Below are 10,968 nucleotides of genomic sequence, written 5' to 3'. Positions count from 1 at the left end.
ACGGGTCCCGGGTCGGCCGATCTGACAGTTATCGCTTAGCTGAGTATCGGACCTCCCAAACCTGGTCCAACTGTCCGAAAAGGCTAATGTGGGCATAGGAGTATTTTTGTAAATTGAAAAGCACGTATTTCTAGGAGCCGGGGGCAGGGTGTTTAGTTGAAATTCGTTTTATTTCAGCAGTTTATTAATTTAATCTTTCGGGGTAATCAGGCACCAGGAGCTCGGCAGAAGTGCAAAAGAGATCTTCGAGGGGTCGAAGTAGCTCGGACCATCTGTGAGTGGACCTTCTTTCCTAAATCAGATTTCATAAATGATTTGATGTGCTTGTATATAAATAAGTTTTATAAATGAGTTTATATTGATTTTATATAAATAAGTTTTCAGAAATGAGTTTATTGAATAAATTTCTTATTTGATCTTGAGCAAGTTTTACTGCAGTTCTGAATATGATCAGTACAGTAACAATTTTATAAATCTGTGCTGCTTATTTATAAGTTATAGAAACAGAGTTTGAGCTTGAAATTAAATGAGACAGCAGCAGAATCTGAGGTTTCAGTTTTAACTGGATTTTCTAAAGGAATCTATTTTAAACCCACCTCGTACCCATTTTCTTTATGGTGATTACCCAGAGTCGGACCGATGTCTACGGACATCCAGTCTGATTATAGTTCAGTCAGTGCACTTGACTTTGCCTCACGAGTTTCGGGGACGCTCGGACCGTGAGTGCCAGGATTTGCGGCTCGGCAGATTTGGTGTCCCGAGACCTGCCAGGATTGCGGCTCGGCTGACTCTGTGTCCCCGAGACCTGCCAGGATTGCGGATCAGGCTGACTACGGTCCCCTGCATCCTGCCAGAGCGACTCGAGTTGACTTGGTGTCATCGAGGAATCTGCCGGCGGGACAGGCTGATCATAGTCCCCTGATTTCGCCAGTTTGCGGCTCGGGTAGCCTGTGTGACGCCCGAGACCTGCCAGGGAATTGACGGTTATGACAGGGGTACAAATAGGTGGTATTTTCAAAGGATTTTGGTTTTACCGTATTTAATTATGACCTTCAGTTATTTTACATCAGCTTCTCCGCTTTTTCAGGCATTAATACATTTATACAGTTTGTTCAGTTATACAAGGTTTGAGTACAGTGCTCATATACAAATTTGATTTCAGTGTTTTATACAACCTTGATTTCAGTGCTTTTGAATAAAATTTATCGAGTTTGATTATGATTTATATGGAATGCTTTGAGTTTAGTAAGCTTTAAATGGAAGGTGCGTAGACGTATTTTATTTAACAATTTCTATAGAGAGGGTTATTTTGATTATTAAACTGTTTTCAAGAATTCTTATGTTGGTCCACTCACATCTTCAAACTGTTTTCACCCCCAGGCTGTAGACGCACGCGGGATCCACCACCGGGCCAATCATAGTTTCCGCGCCAAGGTAAAGTTTTGCAGAATCCTTGCAACCTTGAAAACCCTAGAAAATGCTCTGATATCATGTTGAACATAAGGAACTGAGTTTGGAATCTGTTTGTTGACTTAGTCTGGCTGTTGGTAGGGTTTCTGAGATTGTTTGACAGGTGAAACGTTTTGGGAATGGTCAAAATACAGGGGAGACTCTGCCGAATTTTTGGCAGAAGTCTACGGAAATTTTAAAGAGAATTTGAAGTAAGAAGGGTAAAAAGGTCATTTGTGCCCGACATTTGCCAGGTGTCGGACACGCACAGGACTTGGCTCGAGTTCCAAAGTGAAAATTGGGTCGGGTCCTGTCAATTTGGTATCAGAGCATAGGTTTTACTTCCTGTAGACTTCGCACTTTGTGCATCCTCGTTCTCTTCTCAAGTTGGGCCCAAATGGTGGTGGTATCCGTAGGAAAATTAGATAGTTATCCCGACGTAAGGGAATGAAATTCCTAAGTCAGACAGGAGCTGCGTCGGTATCTGAACCGGCAGAGTAATCTCTTGTGAGAGGTTTGTAAGGAGCTGTATCTACTGTATCTAATAGGCAGGGAGATTCTAACACTCAGTAGACCCTGGAGAGGTTAGTCCAGGCTATAGTCAACCAGGGATCCATCCGCGGGATGGGTGGATCAAGTAAACAGGAGTAAGAACTATAAATTGGAATAATAATGGTATCTAATAACAAAAGAGGATTGAGTTGAAGGAATATAACAGGTTATAGAGATCTTGGTTGTTCCACAGGAGAATAAAGTTTTGGGAAGGATTTGGTTAAGAAGTGATGTTAAAATCTTCTGACTCATATGGAGTAAGCAGTTTGGGAACAGAATATGATAGTCAATCTCATTCATAAGTCTACAGAAGGTGTGAATACAGGAGTTTTTGTAACAGAATAGAGGATAATGGTTAAACTCGAATACGAGAAAAAGGTTTCACGTACTGTGTTCTACCAATAGAGATCGGAAAGTAAGAAGTAGTATCTGGTTGCGTTAAGGTTAAAAAGCCTCCATCCCAGGTATTGTGATTAGTTTGTGGTGATGTCTGTCCCAGTCAGATAAGGGGCAGACTATGGGGTGCATTTTGTACACAGTATTTGGAGAGAGATAATCTTAATCAGGAAGAGATCAAAAGAGATACTACAGTGGTGATTACAGTTTTCCGTCATCGAACGACCGTAGGCTTGGAGGCCATCGAATTGGAGCTAGTGTCAGTAGAGAAACCAGCTAGGATGGTAATTTTGAAAATTGTTTTAAGGCTGGTGTGGCCAAAAGTGTGGAGAGACAGGTGTTGATAAGCTCTAACAGGAGAAGTTGCTCTAGTGTGCCAGACGTGGTAGGAACCGTTCTAGGCCCTACTAGTGGAATACCAGTCTCTATAGTTTAGAATTAGGAATCCAGGTTAGATTTCAGCTGGACTCAGGTAAAAAGAAGCTTTTGGGCCTTGATTTCAGTTTAATACCACAAGTTACTCTAGATAGATGACCAGTTTAAGAAAATGACTCAAAGTTTGGGAAGGTTATGGGAACATAACGTACTACAACTTCAGGACGATGTGAATAAAAAGATGCTGGTTTGAGAGTATGCCTTAAGTAACAGTTATTGGATTTCCTTGGATTAAATGTTTCTAATAGATGCCTTACTCGAGATATAGTATGGATCACCCAAGTATGAAAATGGAATGTTAAGTAAGGTTCATTGAAAGCTGGAGGTATTGTAGGAAATAAAGAACCTGATTGAATTAAGCAGAAAAAGACTGTTAAGTAATCCGAAATTGACAAGGAGTTAGGCAGATATTAGAAGAATGATCTTCAGCTAAGTATTCTCAATAGTTATCGTCGGAGGAAGGTGAAATGAGATTTAAGGAAGTCAGGGAGCCAAATCCTAGCTGGATTGGACCTAAAGAAATTATAAAACGTGTAGATAACAAGCAGTTCAGATTTTTGGAAGGGAAAGTAATTAGCTTTCAGTGATTTGTGCAGTGTAGTAACCCGAGTAGCCAATGCAGGAGCAGTTCTTCTGTCCTCCTGGAAGGACAAAAATGCAAATTTCGAGGACGAAATTTTTATAAGGGGGGTAGATTGTAAGAACCCAAAACAAAATATCTAAAAAGAAAGAAAATATCTAAAAAGTAAGGAAAATATCTTCTTGCAAAAAGACAATTTTGCCCTCGCATTATTTAATGGGGGAAATTTTGACTTTTTGATCGAGAAAGAATTTGGGAATTCCGCTTACGCCATTGCGTAGAGCGCGACGAAAGGAGCTCGTAGACACGGAGTAGATCCGAATCGGAGCCATAACGAAGAAGTTATGGTCTAAAAACCGCGAAGGGCAAAATGATAATTTGGCCAAAAAGTCAGATTTTATACCCCCTCTCTCTCTCTTCTCCCCGTCACTTTCTCTCTCTTCTCTCTCTCCCTCGCGTCGCACCCCTGTCTTGCGACCGTTCAGCTTCCAAGCGACGGCCCGGCCACCACAGGCCGAGCCGATCTCCGCCGTGGGTACCATCGGGTCCGCCTCTGTGTCGCCGTCGCAACCTGACCAACCTCCACCCCGGGGCCGCCCTGATCTGGCCGGAAAATCGTGTTTTCCGACGGAGGTTCGTCCGAAGCTACCCAAACTTCCAGCTCGAAATTCTCCTTCGTTTCTCCACCAAATCGATCGAGTAAGGTATGGTTTTTGAGCTATTTTTCGTGCTCTAGCTGATGGGTATATGGGCTTTGATCGATTTTAGCGTTAAGGGGTTCGATTTACGACTTGAAGTTTGGCCGAAGCTTCGGCCGCTCGAAACTACCATTTCCGGTCACTTTTTGGGGGTGGTCCAAGAACAAAAGTGACTCCAAATGGGGTGTTTTACCTAGGGTAGGAGTTTGGAGTCTTGGTTCCAAGATTTTTCGGCCACCCGGTATCGCTTTGGACATCCAAAGCTGCCTGCGCGTGCTGGAGCGCGTGGGCGAGGGTAGTGATGTAATTCTGTGCAGTTTTGTGACCCTCGTGTCGTCACGAGCGTGTGGGATTTTGCGGATCTCGATTCGGAGTCCGTTTGAGCCCCGAACGGATTTTCCATATCGCGCGATCCGTGGGTGCAGTGTCGTGTGATCATTGGATCGCGCTGAATTTTGGATAGGTCAGTCTACGTGACTTCAGGATCGCGTAGGATTCGACGGATTGCGAATCGGAGTCCCGGATACTCCGGAATCGCGAACCCTGGGGCTAGGGTTAGGGTTTTAAGCGATAATGCGATTTTGGCCACTCCGACCGTCCGTTTCGGACCAAATTCGCAGAACATGGTTCCCGTTCTATGAGAAACCTTCAGGGAAGTCCAGATTGGCCATCGGAGACCATGGACCCCACGGGTCCCGGGTCGGCTGATCTGACAGTTATCGCTTAGCTGAGTATCGGACCTCCCAAAACTGGCCCAACTATCTGAAAAGGCTAATGTGGGCATAGGAGTAATTTGAATTGAAAAGCACGTATTTTTAGGAGCCGGGGGCAGGGTGTTTAGTTGAAATTCGTTTTACTCAGCAATTTACTAATTTAATCTTTCGGGGTAATCAGGCACCAGGAGCCCGACAGAATTGGAAAAGAGACTTTCGAGGGGTCGAAGTAGCTCGGACCATCTGTGAGTGGACCTTCTTTCCTAAATCAGATTTCATAAATGATTTGATGTGCTTGTATATAAATAAGTTTTATAAATGAGTTTATATTGATTTTATATAAATAAGTTTTCAGAAATGAGTTTATTGAATAAATTTCTTATTTGATCTTGAGCAAGTTTTACTGCAGTTCTGAATATGATCAGTACAGTAACAATTTTATAAATCTGTGCTGCTTATTTATAAGTTATAGAAACAGAGTTTGAGCTTGAAATTAAATGAGACAGCAGCAGAATCTGAGGTTTCAGTTTTAACTGGATTTTCTAAAGGAATCTATTTTAAACCCACCTCGTACCCATTTTCTTTATGGTGATTACCCAGAGTCGGACCGATGTCTACGGACATCCAGTCTGATTATAGTTCGGTCAGTGCACTTGACTTTGCCTCACGAGTTTCGGGGACGCTCGGACCGTGAGTGCCAGGATTTGCGGCTCGGCAAACTTGGTGTCCCGAGACCTGCCAGGATTGCGGCTCGACTGACTCTGTGTCCCCGAGACCTGCCAGGATTGCGGATCAGGCTGACTACGGTCCCCTGCATCCTGCCTGAGCGACTCGAATGACTTGGTGTCATCGAGGACCTGCCGGCGGATCAGGCTGATCATAGTCCCCTGATTTCGCCAGTTTGCGGCTCGGGTAGCCTGTGTGACGCCCGAGACCTGCCAGGGAATTGACGGAAGTGACAGGGGTACAAACTGGTGGTATTTTCAAAGGATTTTGAGTTTCTTTTATGTAATTATGATTTTCAGTTATTTTATATCAGCTTTTCTGAGTTTCCAGGCATTAATACATTTATACAGTTTGTTCAGTTATGCAAGGCTCGAGTACAGTGCTTTTATACAAATTTGATTTCAATATTTTATACAACCTTGATTTCAGTGCTTTTGAGTAAAATTTATTGAGTTTGGTTATGATTTATATGGAATGCTTTGAGTTTAGTAAGCTTTAAATGGAAGGTGCGTATTCAGTTTATTTAAGAATTTCTATAGAGAGGGTTATTTTGATTATTAAACTGTTTTTAAGAATTCTTATGTTGGTCCACTCACATCTTCAAACTGTTTTCACCCCCAGGCTGTAGACATACGCGGGATCCACCACCGGGCCACTCATAACCTCAGTGCTTCAAGTCAGGTAGAGTTTATAGAAAATCCCTGAAACCTTGAAATTTAGAAAGTGCTCTGATATCTCGTTGAAACTGAAAAATTGGAGTTGGGATTTTGTTATTTGAATTATTCTGGCAGTTGGTGTGGATTAGTTGAATGTTTAACAGGTGAAACGTTTTGGGAATGGTCAAAATACAGGGGAGACTCTGCCGAATTTTCGGCAGAAGTCTACGGAAATTTTAAAGAGACTTTGAAGTAAGAGGGGTAAAAATGTCATTTGTGCCCGACATTTGCCAGGTGTCGGACACGCACAGGACTTGGCTCGAGTTCCAAAGTGAAAATTGAGTCGGGTCCTGTCACAATAGGCCATAAGCATAATAATCCTTGTATCTAGTTTAGTAATTTTTCTAAAACTGTCGTTTCTAGAATGTAGTTTGATTTTGTATCGTTTTAAAATTCCTAGGGGATCTAATTTTTAATGTATTTCTGATTTCAGAATTTGAAAAAACCGAGGCAAATGCAATGCATTAGGCAGCCTCTCCTTGCAAACTTTACTTTTTACTAAACCTTTCTCTTCTTTTTTCTTTCTCAATTTTAATATGAAAAGAACTTCCCAAAACATTAGAGGCACAAGTCCATCGTTAGCTCATAAAGTACCAACTGCACCCATGCCATCGAAGATGATGGTGACCCAAAAAATAAAGATAAAGAAAAGGAGTTGAAGGACTAGGTCAACATTTCTAGCTAGCCATAACTTCGATAAAAGTACAACCTATTCGAAGCAGAATTAATTCCAATAAAAGTGGGACAATCTCCAAAGCAAAGCATTGTAAGTTGTAAGTTGTAACCCTCATGGGCACACAACCCGATACGTATATAAATCCGATACAAAAGAACAGAAAACAGAAGATAATCGATAGCAGCCAAATGCTCTACAATGAGGGGACCGCTCGCGGGTTGATGGAGCACATAGCATTACAAGGGCAAGCCCCACAAAAACAGGATCCGAGTTTTTTGAAGTAGCAAGCTCTGTTTTGAGTTCATAATTGTTGGGTTAACACGTGTACAACATATATGTGGAGGGTACGTGTAGTTGTTGTTGGACTTCACACGTGCGAAAAAACATGAATGTGATATTATGAAGGTCTCATCCTAAAATTAATTGGGAAAGGACGGAGAAAATAAACTCAATTCTTTATAAGCGCTTGTTAAATTTCTCAACCTTCTAACGTAAGGTATTTCTTCAAACAAGGATAGAACTTTCTTTATTATTGTGGGGTATTTGTTTTAAGGAGTTGGAATTTGAAAACTTTCTTCTAAATTGCATTAGTATATTGCAATATAAATTTCCAATACTAATGATTGATGGCTTTAGAAAACGGGAGCAAAGGAAAGCACTTGAAGATAGATTGCTTTATGTCAGTGTTATCACCTCCTCCATATGATCGATGAAGTTAATACTTAGTCAATGTAATGGCACAAGAAGACTGGATGATGATCATTCACAAAATTCACGAGAGCTATATAGAGAGAGAGAGAGAGAGAGAGAGAGAGAGAGAGAGAGAGAGGCCTAATAATAGGGTTTTGCTTTATTAGGTTACTTTCACCGTCCATCAATTGGCCTTGTCTTGATCCCTATCACGTTTTCCTTATCAAATACTTGCACATTGAGATCCAATTAAATTAAGCAAAGGATTGACAAGTGTTGGATCAAATTTATAAAATTAAATTAGTCTCATTCAAAATCACTGCAACTTTATCCATGACATGAAAATGAGAGAGAGAGAGAGAGAGAGAGAGATGCTTTAGGCTGACCTTTGGCCACATGTACATACAAACTACACATCAATCATCAATAGGAGTGCACACATCATCTTCATCATGAAAGGATGAGATGGCTAATCGTGTCTTTCAAACGATACACTTATTTTGCAAATTACACGTGACCAGGTAAAAAGGTAAGAAGAAGAAGAAGAAGAAGAAGAGCAATGACCTTATTATTTTTTGTTAATATTTTTTTTTTTGGCCTTTTCAAAAGTATTGTAATAAAATATTTAATCAAAGAGCAAAAGTATGATTAATAAGATAAAAAGAAAATGTGAATCATGTGCGTGTCGGGAATATATGTGGAAGAGGGAGCAGTTAGAGTCGGCAGAAGAGTCCCAAGTAGGTGTCGTCTCTTCTTTGCACGAATCCAACTTGGGTGGAGCCCGCAGTTTCCTCTCCTTTTATGTCTTCTTTATTTGTGTTCGATGTTTATCCATACTAAGGGCACCTGATTTTTGTCATCAAAGAAAGATACACAAGGGCTTTACAAATTACACAGAGAGTTTTGTTTTGTTTTTGTTTTACCATAATTAGGACATGGGTGATGTTTGGAAATTTGGTGGCATGAATGGAATGCGGAATCTTTTTATATAAAAAATTAAATTTTTTATAAGACTTTTCTCATTGAGAGAAACAATAACAAATTAAACTCACACACACTACATAGATATTTTCTTGTCTTGACTACGCGCGTAGGTCCAAAAATATTTAGAAGAATCGAGGTTAGGTTAAGTGATGAGTGAGGGTTTGAGTAAATAAATTAGAAAAGAGACGATGATTTTGACAAAGTAATAATATATTTCACATCCTCGTATATATATATATATATATTAATCTCAACATATATCACATCACGATACAGTACTTTCTATACCAGGGGAGTAAAATTGATACCACTAATTGCATGGGCCATGCCAAACTAGTTCACATCTCACTTAGACTCTTCTATAATGACCTTTTTGTCCTCTTGCGTTTAACAAGACTTTTTGCAACTTGAAAAGCTAGCTATATTGACTCACACTGATCTGCTACAATCGGCCCTACCGAACCCAACTCTACGATTACTCAGATCAAATTCCACCCATTGATTTTGCTGATGAAAATTCCCAATTATATTACTCGCCGCACCAAGCTTGCTGGATTGCCCGATTGCCACGCAGCGGACCCCACCACCAACATCGGCTAAAATTTGTTCTTTAGGCGTCGCAATCTCCACTCCTTTGTCAAATTCAAACACCATATCTCCTATCAGCCGTCCGATCTCCACGTCATGACCGTCGAAACACATGTCGGCTACCCCCGCGTACACGTAACCCTTTTTTAACCTCGGTCCCACCAGTCTCACAATCTCTTCCCTTACCTTAGTATAAGCCTCGTCCACAAAGTACGTGAACTCGGAGCCGGAATCGATCATGGTCTGACCCGCCCCGCTCGGGTCGTGCCGGAAAACAGAGGGTAAAATACTTAACTTTTTCCCGCCAATTCTTATCCCCAACATTACAACTGTATAGGCAAGGGGATCCAAATTGGGCATGCGTTGACTTGGATCAAAAGTCAACATGTCAACGTATCGGAATCCCGCGGAATTCGGGTTGTTTCCCAAGTAAAAAGTCCCGGTTGGCAGATTAGACCCGGTTTGAGCCGGGCGGGCGGGTATGCAGTAAGAGAACTTTGTGATTTTGGCTTCGGAAGCAAATGAAACCCGCCCGCGGTTCATACCCAAAATACCTTCGCTGTCACTGGTGTCCTTAGCGCATCCAAGGATCAAGGGAGGGGTACTTACGGAAGGAGAAAAGGTAAATTTTTCTCGGACGAGATTACCCTCGGCCAAAGTACCATCAGCATAGAAGTAGGAGTAGTGGCAGAGTTTGTTTTGGTCGCAAGAGGTGGGGAGGGTAAAATCGGGAACTCGGGGTTTGCAAATAGGGTGAGTACAAGGCAAGACAGAGAAAGTAGAGGAGAGAGAAGGGTCAAACGACGCCATCGGAGGAGGTGGTGGCTTTGACTTAGTGGTCTTCTTGTGGCACTGAATCCATGAGAGCTGGCTGCCAGTGTCTAAAACCATCTGCTGGGTCTGTGGAGGAGTGCCTATGGGGAGAGAAACAATCGGAGCCATTGAATACTTGAAGGAGAGCTTTTGGTTGTACGATGTGAGTCTTGGGATTCGCCTGGAGTTTGAAATGAGAGAGGCATGATGGAGAGGTTTGGATGTGTTTGGAGCGAGAGAAAGTTGAGAAGTAGTGAGAGGGAAAGAGAGAGAAAACGGGGTGTTGTTCAGGTACTTGTTCTCTTTGGCTGACAGAGGAGGAGAGATGAGGAAGAAGAGAGATATTAGGATCATGGTTTTTTGAGAGAGAGCCATTAGAGAGAAAGAGGTGGGTGGGGTTTTGGTACAGTGGGGTTATGGGAGGCGGGTAGTATTTATACCACTGGAATAATGACCGGGAGCGAAAGAGAAATAATAATTAAAAAAAAAAGAAAAAAGGAAAAAGGAAAGGGAGGAACAACAAAGAAACGCCAAAAGAGGAGAGAGAGAGAGAGAGAGAGAGAGAGCGAGAGAGAAAAAAAAAAAAAACCAAACAAACAAAAGCATGGCAAAGTGCATAAACGCGTTTTCTTAATTGGGCAGTTAAGAGTAGGGATCATATTCGACTGTTTATGTATTAAATTGCATGGTAATATGATGATGATGGCGACGAGTGAGCAGCAAAGCATCCCTGTATTCTATCTATCCATATATTGATTTACGTACACACACTGATATACAGTTAATTTTTATGGCGTTTTGCGTTTTGTATTGGATCCCAACGTTACGTTTGCAGGATTGACCAATGAGTCAATGACCATTATTATTCACCAGATGACTAAATTCTTCAACTGAGTGATGACCACGCGTCGGTGACAATTACAGAAAGAGAGGTTTCACTCGGATAGTATTT

General features: G+C 41.6%; 1 protein-coding gene across 1 annotated transcript; it reads right to left on the bottom strand.

Moving 5' to 3' along the window:
* Positions 1-8,824: 8,824 nt before the first annotated feature.
* LOC117623549 (aspartic proteinase PCS1) lies at positions 8,825-10,480 on the bottom strand. The gene has a single exon (XM_034354567.1). It carries the CDS (start codon positions 10,389-10,391, stop codon positions 9,045-9,047), a length of 1,347 nt encoding a protein of 448 aa, XP_034210458.1. The 5' UTR covers positions 10,392-10,480; the 3' UTR covers positions 8,825-9,044.
* Positions 10,481-10,968: the final 488 nt, after the last annotated feature.

This window comes from Prunus dulcis, chromosome 3 (assembly GCF_902201215.1).
Source record: "Prunus dulcis chromosome 3, ALMONDv2, whole genome shotgun sequence".
In the NCBI taxonomy this organism is placed as follows: Eukaryota; Viridiplantae; Streptophyta; class Magnoliopsida; order Rosales; family Rosaceae; genus Prunus; species Prunus dulcis.
Note: the sequence above shows the minus strand (reverse complement) of the source record. Positions and strands in the feature narration are given on the sequence as shown.